The sequence below is a fragment of the Moschus berezovskii genome, chromosome 8 (assembly GCF_049115385.1).
Source record: "Moschus berezovskii isolate FMDL1 chromosome 8, NW_MosBer_1.0, whole genome shotgun sequence".
Classification (NCBI taxonomy): Eukaryota; Metazoa; Chordata; class Mammalia; order Artiodactyla; family Moschidae; genus Moschus; species Moschus berezovskii.
Genome location: NC_142467.1, coordinates 52,949,045 through 52,973,920, shown reverse-complemented (window position 1 = coordinate 52,973,920; position 24,876 = coordinate 52,949,045). Strand labels below are relative to the sequence as shown.

The following is a 24,876-nucleotide window of genomic DNA, read 5'->3' as shown; positions in this document are numbered from 1 at the left end:
TGCTAAGCAAAGAGATGATCGTCGGCAAAATATTCATTCAAAAAGGGAAAAGGTATTATCATACCTGATTAACTATATACGACACATCTTTATACATATGGTACTTCAAATGCAGTATTTTAGATTGTATGAATATACTTTAATTCTCCCCTTCTACCTTCCCTTACAGATGCTCCCCTTTAAAGGATCTAATGATTATAATTACACTTAGATCATTGAGACTATCGATTGTATGACTTACAGCCAGAGATAAGCTCGGAAAAATGTGTTTTAACCATCCCCACCCCTCAAACCAAAAATGAATTTTAGAATAAAAGCTAATAACAAAAACATAAGGAAGTGAAAAGGGACTTCCCTGGTGGTCCAGTGGTTAAGAATCCACCTTCCAATGCAAGGGTTGAAAATTCAACCCCTGGTTAAAGAATTAAGATCCTACATGCCTCAGGGCAACTAAGCCCACAAACCACAACTAGAGAGAAGCCCGTGCATTGCAACAAAAAAGATCTCTAATGCTGCAACAAAGATCCCACATGTCGATGCAGCCAACAGATAAATAAAAGTTAATATTCTATAAAGTTGTCAGTGAAAGAGAAGATGATGTAGAAGCACAAATGTACACACGTTCTGATCATCTGCTCACTTGACATTATTCCTGCAAAGTAAATGTTAAATAAATGTACCCACTCATTCAATAAGTGTTTACAGAGGGCTTAAAATGTGCCAGCCAAAGGAAAAGTGATAGAAATTCAGTGACAATGAAACTAAAACACACCCCTACCTGAAGGAGCATCCACGACATTATTTGGCCTTTGGGCAGGAGGCTATTTCCATTGGACGGGAGCCACCGCATTTCAGATACTGGCAGGAGCAAGTGAAAAGAGCTTGCAGAGCATCTATAGACTCAGAGCTGTTCCCTGTTGGTTTGCTTGTTTATCTGACCAGTCTAGTTTTGGGGCAACTGGCGCCTTTGTGCCCTCATCAATGGCAGCCTTATCCAGAAGAGACACCATACATGCCAGCAAATGAATCATGGTATCATTTTAATAATACTCATTGGAATGAATACTAAAGCTCTGCTAAGGAAAGGACTTCATCATTCCATTGCTCTCTTGCACAGTCTATTAACCAAGTTTACTCTCTGAATGAGAAACAGGCTAAGGTTTTAAGGAGAAAAAGCAACCAAAGACCCTTCTATCCAACACAGATGTTGGCTGCTCGCACTAAATTTAAGCCAACGACTACTGCCCTCATTCACTTTCTCACTGCTTTCTCTTCCTTTCTGGGGAGGGATCAGAACTCCTCTCTTCCAATTTAGAACACAGCACAGACGGCTGACCATAATCTCAGGAGAAAACAGAAGACAAAATAAAGGTTCACAGGGTCATTTGCACTGGCAGGGACTCAAAGACTATCTAGTTCGATGCCCTCATCTGACTGATGCAGAGTCTGAGAGGGATAATAAGGTTTTCCCAGAGTCACAGAGAAATCAGAGGTAAGGGCAGCCTGAACCACAATGTGCCAACACTTCATCAGGGGCTTCCTGCCTTGTCCTGCGTCATCCTCTGCTCTACCCATCAGAGGAACCCCTCTCTTAAAAAACCAAATCTCATTTTATCGTTGAAAGCTCACTTCCCAGCCCTTCCAAAGAAAAAAAGACTAACTTAGCCAAGAGAACTGTGCCCTTGAATTCCAGATGTCCCCTACGTTCCTGGACCATTCCTAAGCAGAGCTCCCCATCTGGCTTAGAGTGCTGGGCGTGTGCTATGTTCCCGGGCCCTGCTGAAGGAGAACAGAGAGCCTGGCTCCTTCTATGTCTGGGAAGAGGACAGGGACAGACAGTGAGAAGGAACCTTGGGCCCAGATCTGTACTTACGCAAGATGGGTTCCACCCTACACTCACACATGCTCCTGGGGGAAAGCCAGAAGCTAACACAGACAGCGGGCAGAGCAATGCACGAATCACTACCAGGGGGACGTGGACTCAGTTGTTCCAATTGAGATATAAGAGGTCTTGGCCTGACCATCCCCACCCCTTCCACTCTGAACACTGGCCCCCATTAGTGAGCTAACAGGTGTGGCTAGCTGGTGGCAAGGGGGTGGGGACAGTAATCTGTGAATACGGAATTACTGCTTTCCCGCCTGTGAACTGACTCATCCCTGGAGGGATCAATCCCAGAATCTTGCCTTTATGGCTGTGTGACTTTGGTCAAGTTACTTAATCTCTCAGAGCTTCAATCCAGAACACAGAATGATGGTTAACCATTGGAGCTATAGAAGCTGTTGTGAGTCAAATGAGATAATCCATGTCACTTGTGCTAAGGCTCTCAATAAATGGTAATGATAAATATAGAATAGCTCCACTAGGCTTAGTCCAAGCACTGCTGCTAATGCTGCTAAGTCACTTCAGTCGTGCCCGACTCTGTGCGACCCCTTAGACGGCAGCCCACCAGGCTCCCCCGTCCCTGGGATTCTCCAGGCAAGAACACGGGAGTGGGTTGCCATTTCCTTCTCCAATGCATGAAAGTGAAAGGGAAGTCGCTCAGTCGTGTCCGACTCTTCACGACCCCATGGACTGCAGCCTACGAGGCTCCTCTGTCCATGGGATTTTCCAGGCAAGAACACTGAGTGGGTTGCCATTTCCTTCTCCAAGTCCAAGCACTAAGTCCCCTATAATCGAGTCAACAGGAGAAATGTTCCCCGTACAGACTAGGGCCAAAGAGGCCAAATTGAAGGGCTCATCCTATTCTACCAAACTATCTTTTGGTGCATTACATATGCATCTTCATCTATTTCACAATGAGTATATATGAAATAGACACATATGGAATCTGATGAAAGGGGGATTTCACAGTAGAAGAGTCTGAAAACAGAGGAACCTCTTTCTCTGGGTTGTCCAGGGTCATTCTCATTTATTTCCCTCTAGCTCCAGAAACGGAGAAGGCAATGGCAAGCCACTCCAGTACTCTTGCCTGGAAAATCCCATGGACGGAGGAGCCTGGTAGGCTGCAGTCCATGGGGTCGCTATGAGTCGGACATGACTGAGTGACTTCACTTTCCCTTTTCACTTTTACACATTGGAGAAGGAAATGGCGACCCACTCCAGTGTTCTTGCCTGGAGAATCCCAGGGACGGGGGAGCCTGATGGGCTTCCGTCTATGGGGTCACACAGAGTCGGACACGACTGAGGTGACTTGGCAGCAGCAGCAGCTCCAGAAAGTGGGAGAAAAGAAAAACAGCACTGACTTGAGGAGGGAGTGCCCAGGGAGAGGCCAGACCTTCGATTAGCATCTGTCCTTAGAGGGGATGGCATATTTACATTCCCACTTCTTTCATGATTACAAGCAGTGATTTAATCACAGAGAGGCCCATTTACCTCCTAGGGAGACATTCCTACTGTTGTAAGCATTTTGTGGTTTTTTTTTTTTCAAATATAATAAGCAGACAAACAGTTCTAGGACATATGTCAATGGGTAAAGAAGAGAGAGCCCTTTAAGACATGAAGACTTTTTCAGTTCTTTCTCAACTTTACAATTTTTTCCCTAATTAAGGACAAAGGACAGAGAAAAAGCCATTCAACTGGGAGTTGTGAAGAAATTGCTAGAAAGGGTATCCATAACCTGTGTCAGTGTAGGCTAGAAGCTGATTAGGACTGAAAGCAATATAGATGAAGAAGAAGAAGTGAAGTCGCTCAGTTTCGTGTCCTGACTCTTTGCGACCCCGTGGACTGTAGCCTACCAGGCTGCTCTGTCCATGGGATTCTCCAGGCAAGAATACTGGAGTGGGTTGCCATTTCCAATGCCCTTTCTTTAGGTTAACAGAGAAACTCCATGTCAAAATCCAAAGGCAGTCTAATAGCCTCGAGTAGCTTGTCAGAAATGAAAGGTAAACATAATTCTGAGAAACACCATAACATAACTAAACCAGAAAACACACTTTGTTTAAAACATTGTGCTGATTTTCGCTTTTGAAAATTTTTATTGAAACATTGATTCCTAAAGTAGTCTCTTAATAAGCTAGACCTTTGTCAATCTTCCTTTATTAATTTCCCCATTCTAAAGTAGTTAAGACTTTAAAATAAATGTTTCCCAGCTTGAATACATCTGTGGACCATTGTCCACAGTTACTCCTTCATCTGAGCCTTTCAAGATCCCAGTGAGATAAGAAGGGAGGATTTTTATTTGTAAATTGACAGTTTGACTACATAGACTTGAATCCTCTCAGAAAATCTATTTCTCCAGAATTCCCCCAAGTGCCCAGCTGGCTCAGTCACAGCTACTCATAGTCAGAGCTCTCTTTATCCACCTGAGGCATTTCACTAGTGTTTGAGCAAGAATATCCTGGCTGCGAGTCACCACAAACCTGTCCAAAAAATAAAGTAACACATGAACAACCCATGATTAAATATCATGATCAGATATTTAAGATGCTTCCCATTTCTAAGTCTTTGATCTTTTTCCTATCTTTTCTCTGGAACTTCCCTTCCACTACACCTTACACAGATCAAGCTGGTTTCGGGTGACATTTCTTCTTTTGGTCTCGCAAACTCTTGTTCTGCATCTCCTAATATTTGCTCCCAATCCAAAGTAACACTCCTTGAAGCAAGAGGCAGAAACAGATCCAGGGATGGGGTTTCACTGGCCCCTTCCCCGGGTTGTAGTCTAGCCTAAGGCCCCCAGCTCAAGCGCTGCAGAGATCTAGATATTCCTCCAGTTCACACAGCTCCTTCACTTCCCTCCCAAATGAAAAATTCCCATGACACTCACAATGACACCTTTCGAATGAGATCATAGGGCCCTGACTACACACCCTAGAGGTCAAACCTTCCAGGTCATGCTCCAGACAGAGTATGTGCCTTCCAGCAATTCTCAAAAGTCACAGAAACACACCCCAATTTCCAATGTGGTAGAAATGCATTAGCTGCAAGGTTGTATTTACAGAAATCCAATTAGTATTTGCAAAAAGGCACTTCTCGGTGATTTGTCTCCTAGAGGGAATTCTGGAGCTCTTAATCCACACCTTTCAAAATCCCCACTGCAGGTGCCTCTGCGAGGCAGGCAGTTGAGGCTGTGAGGTCAGACGAGACCTATGTTTGATTTCCAGCACTGCCTCCTATCCTCTGTGTGTGACTCTGGATAACTGACTTCCTCTCTCTAGGTCTCAATCTCCTTAACTGTAAAGTGGGTTTTTGCAGAGTCCCTGATGAGAGAATACCTGGAAAGCACTGGAACTTAAGCATTAGATCTCCACCCACTCTTGTGGCCACCTTCAAGTTGCAGCCTCTCTCAGAAGAAAACAGAGAGTGTAACTAGCAAACTTTCTACCTGCAGAGTCGACACGGTCAGGTACCATCCCTCAAGTTGACATTTATTCAATGTAAAAAATAAGAGAGACCATGTTACAGGATCTAAACCATTTGCCCCACTGTCACCTTCTCAGAATGATGGTCAGGGTGGAGCCACCAAGACCAGTGTGGCAGTGAGGCACTTTGATTTCAGTCAGGTGTGGAGGTTTGAGTCCTGCCCAGAATACTTGTTATATCTCTGATCCTGGGCAGAAGGAAAAAAAAAATCTATAAAACAGAGATAACGATAGTACCTCTCAGACAGTGTCGATTTGAGGGATTAAACGAAACAATGCATGTAAGGGACAATATCTGAAACCAAAGAAACAGTAGGTATGAGCTGTTCCGGGAAGGAGCAATTTTTAATTCATGTATTGATTTAACCGATTCTCATTAGGCATCCGTATGCCCGGAGCTGTGTGAGACAGAGAGGTGGATGACAATCCCAGGTCCCTGCGCTGACTGGCGGGACCACCCAAACCGCTGTCTCTGACATTTAGAAGCAAGGACTAGTGTTGGGATAAGTACATGCAGGTCACGCAGGAGGATGACCTGAGATGAACAATGAGATCTGGGGCTGGAGCTACTTCCAGGGAAAGCCCCAGCCAGTTATACCAGCGACAGAGAAATAACCCCTTCCAGGAAACTGATAAACACAGGATAATAGCAACGCTTTCCTCTCAGGAGGGCAGCAAGAAGGAAGGAAAAACAGAAAACAAGCAAACAAACAAAACCTTCCTATGTCCCCCAAATTGTGGCAGAGGGTGGTGCCTGTGGAAGCAGAGGTGCTTGGCAAGAAAGACTGCCCCCATCGGTCTCAGATTACAGTGACATTTTAGCTACTGGGTGGGGCAGTTTGCACAGAAAGGAATATAGAGGATAGGAAATTAAGTCAAATTCCACAATCTTACCATTTAAAATTTGGACTAGACTTGACAGTAGGGGATATATGTTATATTTAGATCTTTAATCATATTTTTTGTGAATATATAGACCTATGTCCATATTTTTATGTTTTTACCTATATCTATCTAGTTAGCCTCTGGTAGTATGTACATAACCATACTCTTCTTTGGACATGAGTACAAGAATTACAACGTTTTCTTCTAAAATAGAATCTGTATTCTAAGAAATACAAACACAAAACATGAGAAAACTCGACAAATGAATTCTTTCCCCCAAAGATCAAAAGCCCCCTCCTGTCTTGCCCTTTTGCCTCTCCCCACCCCACATCCCTCTCAACAATGAATGCAAGGCAGGCTGGCTCAAAGAAATTCACAACCGCCGTCTACTGCCGTTCAGTTGCCGTAGGCACAGCCCGGGTTTCGCGGTGGAGGCTGCTATGCAGCGCCACGCCCCACGCGCAGAGAAAGGATGGAAGCCACACTGAAAATGAAGGATGTGCCCCAGGGAAGAGCATCCAAGCGGGAACAAAAGGGAGCCCCTGCAAACCGGGCCCTGGGATGGGGGCACAGACACATTTACAGGGGCTTGTAAGGCTATTACCCTATGGGCTAAACACCTTAAAGGTGGCTTAAGTGATACCCAGAAGAATGGGCGTGGCCCTCAATACCAGGGCACAGGCTGAATCTAAGAAGAACCACTGCGGTCAAGAAAAAAATAACCTGTTCTCTGCTTATCCCAAACAGAAACGGCAAGTGCACACTGGATATACAGCAAGTGGCATATTTACAGCATAGCTGTCACATGTCATAGCATGAGAGTGGTGGTTCATCTCTCCAGAGTTAGAGAAATAAGTAGAAAAACGGTGCTTTTGTCCAAATCAGTTTAAAAAAAAGTATCACCACAGTTTTTTGCAAAGCCAAGCGGCACCGAGAAAATACTGTGAATTATTATAAAAGACTCACAATGTTTTTATAATAATGTGAAGTCAACACTATCAGGTAGTGGTCAAAGAGGATGGGCTTAAGCCCAGTGCCTCTACCTGGGGAAAGAATCCCTACCCATCCCAACTCCATCGCCTTGGAGAGTGTGCCTCCCCTGGGACCAGGTGGACAGCAGGTAGGGGTGTGGCGCATGTGTGTCCAGTGAAGCTCAGGTGTATGAAAAGGTAGAATACTGCAAGAGAAAGAAACCACCTGACAATAAAGTGCACTAAAAACAAGAAGAGCTTCCTCCTGCCTGCAGAGGGGAAGGTCCTGGACGGCAATGAGGTTGTTCCAAGCCTAATAGGAACAAGTGCAAACACACTCGTGCCTACAGCAAAACCTAGTGGATGGGGCAAATGAACTACAGCAGCCGGTACATCACTGCCTTAGGGCAGCTGCAGAGCGTCCCAGGGGCCAGCTCATCACTTCCTTTGTTCGTCTTGCAAAGATGGAGTTGCCACACGTTCCCCTACTACACACTACACACACACACACACACAAAACTCACTCGCTACAGACAAAGCACAACCGCACTGCTTCGTGCTCAACTAACAAATGTCAGTGGGTTTTCTGTTGCTTTTGTCTTGCTCTTTTTTAAAACTGCCCATTCCAGCCTGTCGTCTGTCCTTTCCAGGGGGGGCGTCATTTCAGCGCATTCTGGAGAAATCCCAGACCCGGGCGCGGTATTTTTGCCGCGAGAGCTGCTTGCTGGACGCCAACGAAAATGAGGCTTCTCTACCTGGTAATGGCACATCCCCGCTCCACCCTGCCCTAGGGGCTCGCCCAGCGCGTCTGACACCCGCTGGCCGCAGGGGCTCGGCTCTGGACACAATGGCAGTTGGACGCGGCATGCACACAGCACGCGCCTGCCACCGCAAACTAAAATGTGCTCTAAAATCTCAGCCTTTTCTTGGGGTGAAGGGGAGAAATTACAGGGAAAAATGCAAATGCACCAAGAGCCAAAAAAAAAAAAAGTTGGTCATTTTCACTACAGCCACTTTAGCTGTCCAGTCCCGAGTATGACGCAATGAGATATGAACCAGGGTTAATGCAAGCAAGCGGTGGCCAAGGTGAGGACGGATGGTCAGGCAGCCCATCAGAGCCACGGGGCTGGAGCTCAGAGATGGGCGCGGTCGGGCTAACCAAGACCTCTGGGGAAAGGTGTCATTTCTCCATGCTCCACCCAGCCAAAAAGGAACCTTCTACCAAAAAAATCACGTCTCGCCTGGGGCAACTCACACGGACGACCCAGGTGGCCCGGGGGTCGACGGAGGGCCTGTTATCCGGGAACTACCGAGCGGTGGGAAAGGAAGATAAATAACCCAAAGTTCTCCACGCCACTGTCCCTGTTTGGGTTTCCTCTTTGTTTGGTTTTCCCCAAACCCCAGGGTCGCTCCGTCTGGGTGGCGCCCCGCCGCGCCGGCTGGACTGACCGCCGCTCTCCACCCCCTCGGACCCCGGGTCCCGGTGCCTCCCTGGGGACTGGCCCGGGGAAGCCGGCGGGATCCGAGCCCCTGCAGAGCGGCCGGGAGCGAGCGAGCGAGCCGGAGCGGCGCCCGACTCACCGTGATGCGCGGGATGTTCTTCTTGCCTTGGTAGGACATGGTGGCGGCGGCGGTGGCTGCAGCGGCTGCCTGCCTCCCTCCTCCTCCTGCTCCTGCTCGCCCGCGCCTGCCTCAGCGCACAGCGCCCCGAGATCAGGTGGAGCGAATGGTGCGCCGGCCGCGGCCGCCGCCTCCTCTCGCCTCCGCCCCCCTCCCCGGCTCCCGCGGCGGCTGCCGGAGACAATAGTAAATCTCCCTGGTCCCCCTTTCACCCCCGACCTCCCCCCCGCTCCACACACACACACACACACACACACACACACACACACACACCCTCCTCACTCGCGTTCACGCCCGGGCTATTTTTTTTTTTTTTCTTTTGCGGTACCAGCTGGGACCCCGTAAGACAAGAATGGCTGATCCGCGACTCCTCCCTCTTCTCTCTTATCCCTATTGATTTTCCTCTTTGCATCTGCCTCACCCACTTTTTCTTTTTCTTCCTTTTTTTCCTTCTGGTGACTCGCGAGTGCAGCAGAGCCAGCCTGCTCCACCGCCACCAGGGGGCGCGAGGGACTGTTCGGGGCGGGGACACTGCAGTCCCCAGTGTCGGCAGCGGGGCGCCGGCGTCGCCCTCTCGTCCCCGCGGGCCAAGCCCGAGCCTCCGACCTGACTCTCACCCGCTCTCCCACCTTCCCCACCCTCGTTTCAGAAAGACGGCGGCTCCGGGCTTCTCCTCCGGCACCCGCTCTCCTCCGCCACCCTGCGGGCTGAATGCCGCAGCCGCCGCCTTTGTTACCGCGGAGGCCGGGCGCCGCCTCTGCTGGTCGCCGAGTGTATAAACAGCCGGCGCGATCGCTTAGAAAGCCGAGAACCGCGCCACTTTGTGCAGCCTGGCCAGCCGCTGCTATCCCGAGACCATGAAAATGGGGATCCAAAAATGCGAAGGAACCCTCACTCTTGGAGGGTTGCGAGGGGTGCCCGTGTCGGCTACCATTAGCCGTTCTCTGTATTGTAAACATAATTCTCGAAATAATGTGCTTTAAAGGAATTCCACTGTCTGGCTCTCAGAATCGATGAAACAGCAGTAACGCTGCCCTGGGAGAAAGGAGCAGAAAACACCTGTAGTGAGAAAGCAAAAGCTCTGGCGCGTTACTGCGCAGCCGTGGCTTTTGTGAGCCGTCCGATGTGTGCTGGTCACAATCCCGAGTTTACTTTAGGCAGGGCTGAGAGACAAAGGTAAGTGTTCTATTAGGAGCAAAAGACACGACCTGTCGCTGCTGGAATATTTCTTATTTTGCTATATGCTTCAATTAAACGGCCAAGGAAGGCATGTTTGGAGGAAACAGGCTGGGGGCTGAGGGATGGTCAGATGGGGGAGCTTTCTAAACTCTCCAGGAAAAAAAAAAGACACACCCAAATACACCATTTGAATAACAACAACAATGGCTTGCTATGCAACAATCATAAAGCCGCCCTCTCAAGTCTCTTATGATCACTTCACCCCTTATGAATCCTAATCCCCGCCCCAGAAATTCCGCAGATTATCAGTGAGCACGACTAGGTCTGTGTTAGGAAGCTTGAATTCACATTTCTATAAGGCAGGCCACCAACCACAATTTGGGACATCTTTTCACTAAGTTAAAGGCTTCCTTTGCAATAAAGAAACTACATAAAGCATCCGCAGAATGAGGGTACAGAATACTCTGGTTTAGGCTTTCCGTAAACCTAAAATGAACCAGCCTGTGGCACATAATTAAAGGGCAGGCCAAACCCCCCTGAAACTCACTCGAGTGAGTTAATCCAAGTGGCTGGTTATTCATGGGTAACTAGACTGAATGCAGTCTTCACAGGAAAAGTCCACAGCATTCTCCACTTTACTTCTGTTATCCTTTGGTTTGCAGGATGAATGCCAAGAAAAGGTCACCTCTCTGTACTCTTTGCAAAGCACGGGGAAAAAAAGAAAAAGACTAAAGCCAAAGACACGCCCTAAACATTTTGCTTTGTTCTGAAAGCATAAGTGCTGAGACCACTAGCCAAGAGTTGTGAAATTACAAAGCATTCTGGGGATTGGCATGCAAATGAGCAGGATTATATTTAGAACGGAGTAAAAAGAGAATTAACTACATACTATGCAACCCTGCAGAGGTCTGAATCTTTCCCATTGATTTTATTCCCCCAAACTTGTTTAAAGGGATCTTGCAAGTTCTTCTTAGGAAAAACAGACAAACAACAATAAAAAAAAAATATATATATATATGTAGGGGACATTTATAGTCCTAGAGAAATGCCACTGCCTTCCATTTTTTTTTTAATTTAGCGGGTTTATCTGGTTTTATTTTCCTTTCTTGCATGCTAATTATCTCCTCTGTTACCGTCATTAGAATCCAGAACACTCTCTGCTAAATAGATTTATTTATACCATATTTTTGATCACTTGATGATTGTGGGTGCGTCTGTTCTTTCAAATTACAAGGCTTGGTTAATCTCTTTGAGGTCAGGTTTGCCTGCAAGAAGCCATGCAGAAAAGGACTTGAGATGTTTCTCTGGATCAGACTGCTGTGAAAAGCCATGCACAAGAATGCATAATAACCAGCTAATCGGTTCAAGCTGTTGCCATGAGCAGAAATGTACAACAAGCCCTATTTTTTCCCCCCTCTTTCATCCCCTTCAATCATCTTTCTCTTTTTTTAAATCAAAATCAAGTGTCTGAGATGAGTTTGAAAGGAAAAGCCGTTGTTGGCTGTGCCCTTCTTATTCAAGCAGTAAGAAGAAAGGCAGCGATCAACACAAGATGCCTCTGTGTCTGGCCAAGAGAGTGAGGGGTGGAACCAGCATGGATTTTTGCTCTTTTCCACAGTAGAATGGCTCTGAATGGTTTTCCCTGGATACACAGCAGTACTTGGCTTTAGGTATCTCAGGAAACTATGAGAGAATGAGAGGGAGACACAGAGCGACTTAATTTATGGTCCCAAAGAAACTTAGTTTTGACCACCAAACACCACAACCATAGATTTCCACACCTCAGTCAAGGCTGCTTTATTCTTATTGCTCAGGCCAAAGCCTGATTGGCATTGTCCAAACCTTGACTTCTCTTCCTCAGTACAATTCAATTTGCAGTTCACGTCCAGCCTTAAGGTTGGAAATAGTCTTGGGTTTATTACATACGTACACACTGTGACCTCTTCTCTCCATCTACAAAGCTTCCCTCTGTGTTTAGGCACCACCAGCTACCACCTGAGCTGCTGCTGTAACCTTCTAACCGGACTCTCATCTTCATGGTTATGCATTCGCTCATTCTCACAATACTCAGCATTTATCCTGTGTATACTACTTATTTTCCTAGGATCTAGTGCTACAGATATGAGTGATAATAATACTGATGATGAGAAGTATTCCCTGGTGGCCCAAGGGTTAAGAGTCTGCCTTGCAATGCAGGGGACACCAGTTCAGTCCCTGGTCCGGAAACTAAGGTCCCATGTGCTTGGAGCACTAAGCCCATGCACAACTGCTTAGCCTGTGTTCTCTGGAGCCCACACCACAACCTGAGAGTCTGGGTGCCGCCATGAAGAGATCCCGTGTGCCATAACTAAGACCTGATGGAGCCAAATAAATAATTTTTTAAAAAAGATAATAATAATATCCTGGATCTCAGGGAATTTATTTTATACCCTTATTCAAGAGAACACCATGTGCCACCTGTTAGTTCCTTTCTATGCTTTATTTATCTTCACAGTACTTTTGATCACATGATATATTAATTATTATCTTCCTTCTTGTCACTAGAATGTAAACTCCCTGAGGGCAAGGAATGTCTGTGTTTTATTTACCGCTGGGTCCTGAGTGTGTGAAATAGGGCCATGCCCACAGAAATTGCTCAATAATTCTTAGGTGAGTGAATGTAAAGATGTTTCAAATTGTGTCTGAAGAAAGAGTAAATAGATGGAAGAAGAACTTTCCTGCTCTTAAAGTTCTTAGAGTGTCCTGTTCTTAAAATGTCCTTAAAGGGCATTTAAGAAGATCTATTTTTGTTCCTCTAAGCCTTCTTAGGGTTTCCTGATTCTAGATTTCAGCGCAACTGAATTCAAGATGGTGAGGAATCATTTTGCTAAATCCAAGGCAATATATGGGCCAAGGAATGACTACAAAATAGATTTGGTACCTGAACAGTGATTAGAGAGCTGTGACTTTGAAATGAGTTGCCATCAAAGTGTAAGAGAAGATCAAAAGCCTTATGTTAATTTAAAGAATTTCTTTTTTAAAAATTGATACTGAGTTCATAAGAAAACTATGGACTAGAACCCAGGAAGTTGTACTGCTTAAAGATCTGGACTTGGAAATAGAGGAACCTCAGTCCATATTCCAAGTCATCCAGTTCCTATTTCTATGATCTTCAGCAGAGTATTTCAACCTTCTGAGTCTTGGCTACCTCATCTCTAAATTAGTATCTTATGACCTACCACATAGTATTTTTGTGATGATTTATTAATTCATTCAACTAATATTTATTGAGTACCTATTATGGGTTCCAGGCACTAGGGATACAAATATTTGAATAAAATAGACAAAATGCCCTAATGAAGCTTCCATCCTAGGGAAGGGATAAATCAAGAATAAAAAATTATATAGTGTTTTTTAAAAAACACTTTAAAATGTGTTTAAAATGGTAGCAAGTACACTGGGAATAAGATAGGGATGGGGAAGTGAAAGTCATTCCAGTGTCTTGAGGGAATTTTCCATATCAGGGGTCACAGAAAGTCAGGTGAGATGGTGATCTGTTCTCTTAGAATAAAGGTAACAGTGGAAGCAGTGACAAATGGTCAGGTATTAGATATAGTTCAAGGTAAAGCCAATAACATTTGCTGCTGGATTTGATTGGGGTATGAGAAAAAGAGGAATCAAAGATTATACTAAACGTATTGGCCTGGGCTACTGGAAAGATGAAGGGGAAATTTTAGGAGAAATGGGATTGGGAGGGAAAGTCAGGATTATGTTTATGGACATTCTTATTCAACACCTAAGTGAGATGTGGAGCAGGCAGGTTGATATTCGAAATCAGAAATCGAAGGGAAGAGTTAGGCCAGAGATACAAATTTGGGAGCGGTTAACCTCTGAGTGTTATTTAAAGTAACGACTCTGGATGAGCTGGCCAAGGACATGAGCAGAAATGGAGCTCTGAGGTAAGTGAGCATCCTGAGGCTAACAGAAGAACCAGCAGGGACAGAAGTCAATGAGACAGCCTGGACACCATGAAAAAGTACAGTGCTGTGAAGGTCAAGAAATAAAAATTATTTCAAATTAGAAGAAGTGTTCACGTGCTGTTGAAAGGTCAAGCACCATGGGGAGCTGAGAATTCATCAGTGCATGAAATCACCAAGGGCCTTGTCCAGAGCACCTACTGAATGAGAATCTCCATACCTATCTTACAGTGTTTTACGTGTGTGTGTGAGCAAGTAGTAAATTACTCAGGTAATATTTACTGTGCATCCACTATGTATGAGTGTGTGTGTGTGGTGTCAGAGCAGTCTTAACGAAGCTGTGGGGATGAGATCTGATTGGAAGGATTTCCCGGGTGGTCCAGTAAGCTAAGAATCTGCCTTCCAGTGCAGAGGATGCTATTTGATCCCTGGTCTGGGAACTAAGATCCCACATGTTGCAGGGCAACTAAGTCTGCAAATACTGAGTGAGCACCACAACTGGATAGCCCGCTAGCCACAGTGAAGATCCTGTGAGTCACAACGAAGTCCTAATGTAGCCCCCCCCCGCCAAAAAAAAAAAGAATGAATGAAGACTATTCTTAAAAAAAAAGTCTGATTAGAGCATTTCCAACAGAAAAATCAAAGTGTAACTGGGAAATCCCAAATATAAGCAACACTTTCAAGGGGTATTTTGTAAACAGGGACAAAGATATAGAGCAGTAACTAGTAGAGAAAGTGGAATCCATATGAAGGAAATAGCTCAGCATGGTTTAATGTCAGTGGGGCTGATTCAGAAAGAAGGGGTCACTTCACGATACAGGAGAGAAATGGGACGGCACAGGTGACATCTAGTGTTCAGATGGAGGGCGTGCCCTTACTCAAGAGCAAAGACTGTTCCTCCACCAGAGGGTTAGAGTACACTGGCACAGAGAAGGGCAGCTGGGTAAATTTCATGGAGGGAGTTTACAGCAGTTCTCTTCTAACTGTGTCTGTTTTCTCTGCCATCAGCCAAGACAGTCTGGGAGAAAAGGTACTGAAAGTTAAGAGGGGTGAGGAGCTGGGATAAAATCAGTTTTTAGGAGAATAAAGGGACAACAGAAATACGGTATGATTCCCTGGGAGGACTAAGGATCTCCCCCATCCCAGGTAGCAGTCATAAATTTCAAGAGAGACCAGGAAGTACGCCTCTAGTCATATACAGCTGTATGCATGCAGTCTTGCAGCAGGCAGCCTGTGGAATTTCACCATGGTTTTGCTGAGTGCTGAGAAGGGGAAGGAAACTCAGGGAATTGAGGGTAAAGCATGGGATCTAAGCTGGTTGTGAGAGAAAGCCGGGCACAAGTATGGGGGGTGGGGTGGGCAAAGGACAGAAGATATATTGAATATTCAATAAGATTATTCATGCAAAGCTCTTAGCACAAACTAAATTAATTAGATGGCAGCTGGCTTCCCTGATGGCTCAGACAGTAAAGAATCCGGCTGCAGTGAGGGAGACCTGGGTTCGATCCCCGGGTTGGGATGATTCCCTGGAGGAGGGCATGACAACCCACTCCAGTATTCTTGCCTGGAGAATTCCATGGACAAAGGAGCCAGGTGGGCTGCAGTACATGAGGTTGCAGAGTCAGACACAACTGAGCGACTTAAGCACAACAACATTCCTACCATTATTTTTTAATGTTCTGGTTACTATTTGCTGAACTCATTTGTGTCAGGGACTATGTCTTATTTATCTTTGTAGTCTCCAACTCTGCTATAAGGCTTGGAAGAGTAGAATCAATGAGGGAAAATTAATTGAATGAGGGGGGGAAGTCAAGAATATTCTGTCTTTCCTTTAATCCCCCAAATATGTCAAATAAATACTTGGAAATTTACAGTTTTGACTATTGAAAAATTCTACTTTTAAAAAATACATTTATATTTTGCTATATAACGGGTAAATATTCCCCTTGGTCCTGATTTGAAGGATGAAGAAAAACATAGTCCCAAAACAGAGAAGAGCTGTGAAGGAGCAAAAGCCACACACAAGGCTTTTGTGAAATATACAGGCTATTCCAATGTGAATAAACATTTAATCTCAGAACTGCCCATTAAGTCATCTGGATCCATTAATTTTACCTACATTTCAAACAAAGGAAACCTCTGTCATGTACTTTCAGTATCACAGAATGAAAATCGAAGCAGTGATTCACCCGCTATTATTAGATGTTTACACATTAAATACACAGAAATAACCTGACAAACAATCCTATCCTTGAAACTCATAAGCCAAAAAAAGAAAAAAAAAACAAAACGTGATAGCCAAAGAAAAGTATTCTCAGGGGCTTATTCCAAATCAAACTTCTATTAACATGAGCAAGGTGTGCAAACCTGTGGTGGTGTGCAAACCTGTAGTCGCTCAGTCATGTCCAACTCTGTGCAACCCCATGAACTGTACCCACCAGGCTCCCCTGTCCACGGGATTCTCCAGGCACAATCTCCAGTGGATTGTCATTTCCATCTCCAGGGGATCTTCCCAACCCAGGGACCAAACCTGCTTCTCCTGCATTTCAGGCGTATTCTTTACCAATGAGCCACCAAACCTACTTCCTCCCAGATGGACATCCTTGTTGATTTCCTCAGTGGAGGATGATTCTGCAGGCCTCTGGCTTTTTCCAAAGCCTGTGTGGCCTCTTTAGGTTTTAAAGACAACTTAATTCATACCTGGAGACAGTTTTACAGCACATATACATCAAAGGCTGTCAGTTCTGAGTGGCACCTAGGGCAGGAAAGGGCTCTACAGAATGTCCAGGATGCAATACAAATGGCCCTGCCCCTTTAGCCATATGCCCCAATACATTCTACTGCACTGGAGGTGTTTGTGCTGGGAAAAGTCACCCCGTGAAGGTCATGCACTTCCAACAGGAGTTCACAGGTGACACTCTTAGAGCTCTGGGGTAAGAGAATTATGCAGTATTTGAAAAATAGAGACAGAAGACTTGACCTGGGTCAAGAAGTGGTCATGCAGTCAGAAATGTCCACCATGAGCTGGGTTCTATCAGACCCGCCAAGTCATAAGATTAAGTTGGCCAAGCAGCAATTGGCCAAGCAGCAATTGACTGTGAGAAGGGCTAAAGGGCACAAGTAAACTATCCGAGCAAGTGGGCCCCATCTCCCATGTTATTCACTACTGCTGCGCCAGTACCTTTTGTTAGCACACACCTATGGTCCTTAGGATCAGCTGATGGAGGAGGAGAACACCTGAGCCTGATTTCTAGAAGGGTTGGCTCGGTATGTAGATCACATTGAAGTCTGACCATGGCCACTTGACAGTCCCACTCAGGGGTGGCGTTGAAAGACAGTAGTGAAGAGATCTTTTCCCAAATGGCCAGAGCTTCAGACAGTACACTTAGCCATCCACTTTGCAAAGAAAATTGGTTCAAGATTATGTATAGTGTTGAAGCATTCTGAGGTGGTAAGGGGAAGGATTAAAGATCAAGGAAAAGGTAGCCTTAGCTAGAAGCACATGGGAGACCTATGGGAGTGGGCATAAAGAGTGAAGATATATATGGGGGTGTGTATATATGTTCTATCTCAATGTCCTCCAGAAAGCATCCATCACAAAAGAGGCATGAAACAATGAGGCAGACAGAATGTCTCAGTTAGCTGACATCAGCTATCCTCCACCCAATGTTGGCACAGAATGGGCACAAGAATGGAGGAGATAAGACACGGGGACAGGGATGGAGGCCATGCAGAGAATGTCCACACACCAGTGTTGACCCCACTACTGGTACTCTCAAATGTCATGCCTGCCAGGAACAGATGCCGCCCCAAGATGGCACCATCCCTCAAAGATACACACAGATGTAGATAACCTTAGACCCCTTTCACACTGGAAAGCACGGTGATTCATTTTTATAGAAACGAACACATATTCTAGACATGGATGTGCACCTTCTGCAGCCATGGCCTCAGTCAACCCTATCTGAGGACTTAAGGAGATTTTGATACACTGGCAAGGATTCACATAGCAATCAGATCAAGGGACTTGTTTGACAAGGGCTTCCCTGGTGGCTCAGAGGTTAAAGCGTCTGCCTCCAATGCGGGAGACCAGGGTTCGATCCCTGGGTCGGGAAGATCCCCTGGAGAAGGAAATGGTAACCCACTCTAGTATTCTTGCCTGGAGAATCCCATGGACGGAGAAGCCTGGTAGGCTACAGTCCACGGGTCGCATAGAGTCGGACACGACTGAGCGACGGAACGGAAGATGCAAGAAAAGCCACTTGACTGCAGGATCCACCAGTTACGTCAAATACCACATCACCCTGAAGCTGCCAACCTGAGCGAGGAGGAATGATCTAGGAATGACCTACCGAAGGCACAACTGAGGCACCAATTCAGAGACGACCGCTTGCAAGGATAAGGCACCATCCTCCGGGATGTCCTGTGCATTGTAAATCAATGCCCTTTATACACTGCTGCGTCTCAAAAGGAAGAACATGTGGATCCAAGAACCTAGGGAAAGAAGCAGGAGTGACCCCTTTTACTTTCACTCCCAGGGGCTTCCCTGGTAACTCAGATGGTGAAGAATGTGCTTACAATGCAAGAGACCAGGGTTTGACTCCTGGGTTGGCAAGATCCCCTGGAGAAGGAGATGGCAACCCACTCCAGTCTTCTTGCCTGGAGAATCCCAGGGACAGAGGAGCCTGCCGGGCTACAGTCCATAGGGTCACAAAGATTCGGACACAACTGAAGAGATTTAGCACGTACATGCTCACGGAGAATCTAGAGTGGTTAGGAGAGGACATTAATGAGTATTAGTGTGGCCCTAAGACCAGCTGGGGGAAAAGAGGCCTCAAGACGCCAAGAAGAGAGGCACACTCACATCCTAGAGTCTTTGCTTCCAGAGATTATACAAAGAGGTCAATCTGAGCAGGGCAAGGAGGAATCTGCATAGATATATGAATCTCAACCCAGCCCCCAATTCAGGGCTGAAGGACTCAGCCCTTGCCTCCAGCTAAGATGCTCCCAACCCTTTCCTGGAAACTGTCCTTGTCTAGTGTACCCACCCCCACAAGGGCAGCCTGATCCAGTGATTGCTAATGTGAGCATATAAAGGCCTGGCCTCCCAGATACAAAAGGGCAACAACTCTAAGGGCCTGGTTTCAGGTCTATCAGGTCAACTGAAGCCTTTGTCAAGACCACATCACAGCTTCCCCTTCTGCCCATTCCTGCCTTTCCCTTCCCTTCCCTTCCACAGGTGTAGAGCCTAAGTGCACTCCCTAATACACTTCCCGCATTTTATTCTTCTCAGACTGGTATTAGGTGAATATGTGGAGTGACTTTTTTCATTTAGCCAATATTTTTAAATGTATAGATTTCATATTCAAATTTAGATTTTTTTTTTTTTTAATTGGAGCATTTGGCAATTCTGAGCTCATAGACACACACTGGTGTCTGTCAACTAGAGCTGAAGACAGGCTGTTCTTTGGAACAAACATGTACAATAAGTCCCCTACCTAAGAACTTTCAATGTTACGAACGTGTGTTCGCATGCCCAATCACATGCTGGTTCATGTCTCTGGCGTACATTGTCATGTGCATGCATCCTCTGTAAGTGGTTCTGCTTTTGTATACTTTACTGTACAGAACTGTATAGAGTAGGCTTCCCTGGTGGTTTAGTGGTAAGGAATCAACCTGCCCATGCAGGAACCATGGATTCGGTCCCTGGGTTGGGAAGATCCCCTGGAGGAGGAAATGGCAACCCTCTCCAATATTCTTGCCTGGGAAAATCCCCACTGACAGAGGAGCCTGATGGGCTACAACCCACGGGGTTGCAAAAGAGTCAGACACGACTCGGCAACTAAGCAATGACAACTGTACAGAGCAGGGCAGTATCTTTATTTCAAGACCAGGACGTCTGGATGCAAGCATGAGATCTGCACTGAAGTAGCCAGTACTGCTAGGAAGCATCAGCTGTTATGCTGTACTACTATACTTGTCAAGGTACTATTGTTGTTGTTGAGTTGTTAAGTCATACCTGACTCTTACTGACTCCACGGACTGCAGCGCACCAAGTTTCCCTGTCTTTCATTATCAAGGTACTATACTATAAGATTTTAAATGTTTTATTTTTTGTGTTTACTTTTTATGCAGTATTTGTGTGAAAAGTATTATAAACCTATTACACTACAGTACTATATAGACGATTGTGTTAGTTGGGTACCTAGGCTAACTTTGTTGGACTTATGAACAAACCGAACTTATGCACGTGCTCTTGGAATGGAACCCGTTCACATGTAGGGAGAGAATATTTCCCCAATCAGCTATAATGTCTGCTGCTTCCTCATCCTTCACGTAGGGTTGGCTTCCATATTTTTATGCCACCTCCCTGGCTCAAAGTCCTTGAATTTCAGGACACTTGGAAACTGAGTTATTTAGGCATTAAGGAATGGGGACTCTGGTCTCAAAGGTGAGGACTGTTCTTTCCCAAAGCAGAGTTTGATGCCTGTTCAGGACTGAGAGAGCAATGAGTTATCTCCAGGGAAACATCTCCTCCCCACACACCCTCACTCTACCCCCATGGGGGCCCTAAGCCACAAGACTTGAGTCCTGGAACTCCCTGACCCTCTGCTAAAAGTCAGTTTGAGAGCCTGGGCTGATGCTGCAAGATCCCTGGTTACATTCAATCAGTTTCACCTCTGGGTTGAATGGAAACATATGTGACTGAATTTATATCTCTCTGGGCCCAGCACAACAGCTCACCCCCAGATGAGGGATGTGAGACTCACTCTTGGACAGAGGCTCAAAAGAGCAAGCCAATCCCCCAAGTGCAAGGCTGCAACCCCAGCTTGTATTTTCCAGGTTTCCCACCCGTCTCCAGGAAGGGACTTTGGCTGCGTGTCTTTTGTGTGTTTTTTTTCCCCTCCGGTTTCCTGTACTTGGCTGTAGCAAATGCTCTAAGGCCTCAATAACCTCTGGCTCCCTATCTTTTCAGAGAAATAGGAATGGCAGACACATATCCCCAAGGGTGCAGTCACAGGTTTCTCTGAGCAAATCCCCAAAGGAACAGTGGAGTGGAAAAGAGGCTCCTCTCGCATCTCACTGGTATGTCAATGAACGAGCATTTCTTTCTTGGACTGGTCACCTGTGTGCACTGATCCCAAGTGAAATCCTGGATTTCTGACTCCAGACAAATGCTGACCTGGCCCCAGGCAGAGTGCCTCGACACTTTTTAAGGTCCAGGCACTCATTTTTTATTGGAGATAGTAAACATAAGAGGTGAGAGCCAGAGAGTGAAATAGAGGAAAAACTTAGATTTTCCAAATTCATTTCCATTTAGTTGACTTTGGAATGAGTCTGAACATCTTCTAAGTTTGCCTCATCTGTAAAATGGATCAGTAGAAGAGCTGAGCGGATAGGTTGACACAACCATGAAAGAACACGTCCGACGAAACAAAAAGATGAATTGATTCATTAAAACCAGTTGCTGGTGCAAATCATCATGGTGGCACAGAATGATTAAAAGAACAGGTTTTGGAGTCCCTATATTGGTGAGTGGATGAAAATGGAGAACCCCTGATTACCCTAGGCCCCAGTCAAATTCGATTCTTGCTTCTTTGCTGTAATCATAAACAAAACCAATAAGGACTGTCTGGACTTACAGTACTATCTACTGAGCATCTCCCAAGGTATGCATACTTAATTAATACGTATTTTTAAATGTAACCAAGTCCTGTTTTCATGATTTTATAGCCACAAATAATTTCCAGTGACCTCCAAAAACCCTAAAGTATTGCTGACAAGAGGGATAAAGACATTTTGTTATTGACACTTGGCTACTTTATATATTTGATGGGGATTCTCTATAGCAAGAGGGAAAGTAATGTATAATGAGATGTTGGACAGTGGGGCAATGGATCTGTGGTAATGAGGGTTTTAAGTTAATGCCATTGTGGAAAACAAGTACATAAATATCCACATAGCCTTGACTCAGCTTTGATTAAAATTAAAGTTAAAATTAGGGCCATTTTCTTTTTCTAAGCAGGAGTTCTGCAAATCACTCATAGGGGCAGCTTTAAGGGAAAAGATTACTGAATATTTGATACATTTAGAATAAAATTTAAGGTGAATATATAGTGTCTATTTTATCAGCATCAAGTTGAGTTTCTCTCTAAATCCTCAAGCTTTTCTACTGTTTTAATGCAAGGTCTCCTCACTTAAAACCTTGGGACTATGAAAGGTTCTCATAGGAAACTACTTTATCACAAAGTTTGCTGTAAAAGATCCTACTCAGATAAAGGTTGGTTCAGGTTTTCCCACTTGATGTAACACAAAAACCTAAATGAACTTTTTGACCAACCCAAAATCCAACCAGTCCATTCTAAAGGAGATCAGTCCTGGGTGTTCATTGGAAGGACTGATGCTGAAGCTGAAACTCCAATACTTTGGCCACCTCATGTGACGAGTTGACTCACTGGAAAAGACTCTGATGCTGGGAGGGATTGGGGGCGGGAGGAGATGGGGACGACAGAGAACGAGATGTCTGGATGGCATCACCGACTCGATGGACATGAGTTTGAGTGAATTCCAGGAGTTGGTGATGGACAGGGAGGCCTGGCATGCTGTGACTCATGGGGTCGCAAAGCGTCGGACACGACTGAGCGATTGAACTGAACTGAACTGAATACATTTGCCACAGAAGGCCAGTTTGACACATTCACTTTGTGATGACTGATTTGCTATGGTCTTGCTAAATGACTTCTCATTAATTAGTATAAAAAGATGGTAAAGGCTCTTAGAAGTAAGGGCAGAACTAATGACACCTCTATGGCATTTTTTTTCAAGTAACATAGAAAGTAACTAGCCGGTGAACTTGAGACCATAAGGTGGGCTATTTTCCATCACAACGTCCATACAAGAGAAAACCATCTGAGGCAGCCAATTGCCCACCACTAGGGACAGAGTGAGGGGATGGCTGGGCCCCCTCCCTTGCCAAACTCCTATGACCTTGAACCACCTTCAAGCTAACATCACCCTGGGAGTCTTGGCCAGTGCCGCCCTCCCCTGCACTCTGGAGCCATCTGCCTGATGCCAGCGGTAGATTCTCCTTCCCAGGAATGCAGCTCTGCACCCTGACAGTTGCTGGAAGGTAGTGTCTGTCCATAAACCTAATGACTGGTCCCCAGTGATGCTGGGTTTCCTCCCCACTGTGGCAAGAATCCACTGTTATCCCGATAATGGCCATTGGGTGTACAGAAAGCCAACTATGGAGCTCAGAAATGGAATCCAACAATGCTAGTGACATAGACTGCAATTCTAAGCTCTATGGTGTCTGCTAACAACGGTGCCTCCAGATAAGTTTATTTAAACTCAGTTTCTGCCTCTGTAAAATGGGTCAATATGGTTAACTTATATGGTATGAGGATTATGTAAAATGGGTTTTCCTGGTGGCTTAGATGGCTAAGAGCTTGCCTGCAATGCAGGAGACCTGGGTTTAATCCCTGGGTTGGGAAGATTCCTTGGAGAAGGGAATGGCTATCCACTCCAATATTCTTGCCTGGAGAATTTCATGGACAGAGGAGTCCATGGGGTCACTAAGAGTTGAATATGACTGAGCAATTAACACTTTCATTTTATGTGAGTTAAAGGGACAGTATCTGATATTCTCTGAATGCTCCAAGAAATGGGATTGATTAATCTGATTAATTGAAATACTGCATGCTGTTACTCAGGGTAGAGAGTGTTATTGAGTGAACCTAGTCCAAGGAAAGCCAAACAACCTAGATTGTGTCATACTGAGTGAAGTAAGTCAGACGGAGAAGGGCGAAATATCACACGGCATCCCTTACATGCGGAATATAAAAAGAAATGAAACAAATGAAACTCACATACAAGACAGAAACAGACTCAAAGAAAGCCAAAAAATTCTGTGGGTATATATTTTGGCACATTTTTTTCCAGTAGAGGGTGAGTCTCTGGTTTTCTTCAGATTCTCAAAAGGGTGCATATGACCCCCCCAAAGGTCAAGCAAGCATTCTCATCACTGATATGACACTGCCTCCCAGTCTTCTCTCCAGCCAGACCTTCTCTCTTGGCTTCAAGCTCTAACATCCAAAAGCAAAAGGGGTGTCTCTACCTTAGAAGCCACCAGAACCTCCACACCCCTGCGGTGGGCCCTGCGGTCCACCACCCAGATCCCTCTTCAGCAGGAAAGGGCTTATGATTCCAGCTACACAGGCGCCACCAGCAGAGGTTCTCACTCGTCAGCCACCTTTGCATGTCACTTCACCTAAGGCAGTCCACCTTGCCCAAGATGACATAGCCTAGGGGGTGGCCCACATCCAAGGACACAGATGAGAAGTTGAGGCCTAGCCCTCTGAGCCCAACTTGACTCAGAGCTGAAGGTTCATCCTCTTTCTAGACCTCCTGGCAGGGACAGTTCTGGTTTCTGTTGATGCTGCGTTTTCCCTCTACTCAATTCTGCTTCCTTCCCTTCCTCATCTTTTCCATCCACTATTGTTGATCGCAAGGGCATCCCATAGAAACCTTTCTGCATGCTAATCTTGTCTTATGATCTGATTCCCAGGGAAACTGAAACACTCATGTCTCAAGTAGCTTCCAGAACCTTCTGCACTTTCTCCAATGCTTTGTAACCTAGCTAGTGATACCTCACTTCACCAAGTCTTTAACCAGAAACCTGAGTCTTAGCCCTTGGTGCTTCTGCACTGTCTGCTCCCTCTGCTTGATCAGCCTCAACCAGTTTGGGTCCTTCTTACCATTCCAGTCTCACCTAAATGTCCTCTCTTCACTTACTTGTATGGAAGCCTCCGATCATTCCCCAGTCCCCTCCTCTTAAAGTCTAAGATTCCAAACATGATGGACAGAGCTTCCCAAACTTCTTCCTTGGGCTCTCTGCTCGTCTCTGG

At 45.6% G+C, this 24,876-nt stretch overlaps 1 protein-coding gene across 3 annotated transcripts in view; it reads right to left on the bottom strand.

The window, feature by feature from the left end:
• The window catches only part of DPYSL3 (dihydropyrimidinase like 3), a 121,281-nt gene that overhangs the window by 61,099 nt on the left and 35,306 nt on the right, over nucleotides 1–24,876 (bottom strand). The window contains exons 1-2 of one of the 3 annotated variants that reach the window (XM_055428831.2): nucleotides 9,256–9,428; nucleotides 8,796–8,901 (exon numbers count right to left, since the gene is read on the bottom strand). The exons of 1 other annotated variant lie outside the window; for it this stretch is intronic. In XM_055428831.2, the coding sequence (XP_055284806.1) occupies nucleotides 8,796–8,834 (39 nt within the window). In that variant the 5' untranslated portion in view covers nucleotides 8,835–8,901; nucleotides 9,256–9,428. Of the gene's footprint in view, nucleotides 1–8,795; nucleotides 8,902–9,255; nucleotides 9,429–24,876 lie in introns of those variants that run through there. One more of the 3 variants, XM_055428830.2, reaches the window with a different exon arrangement.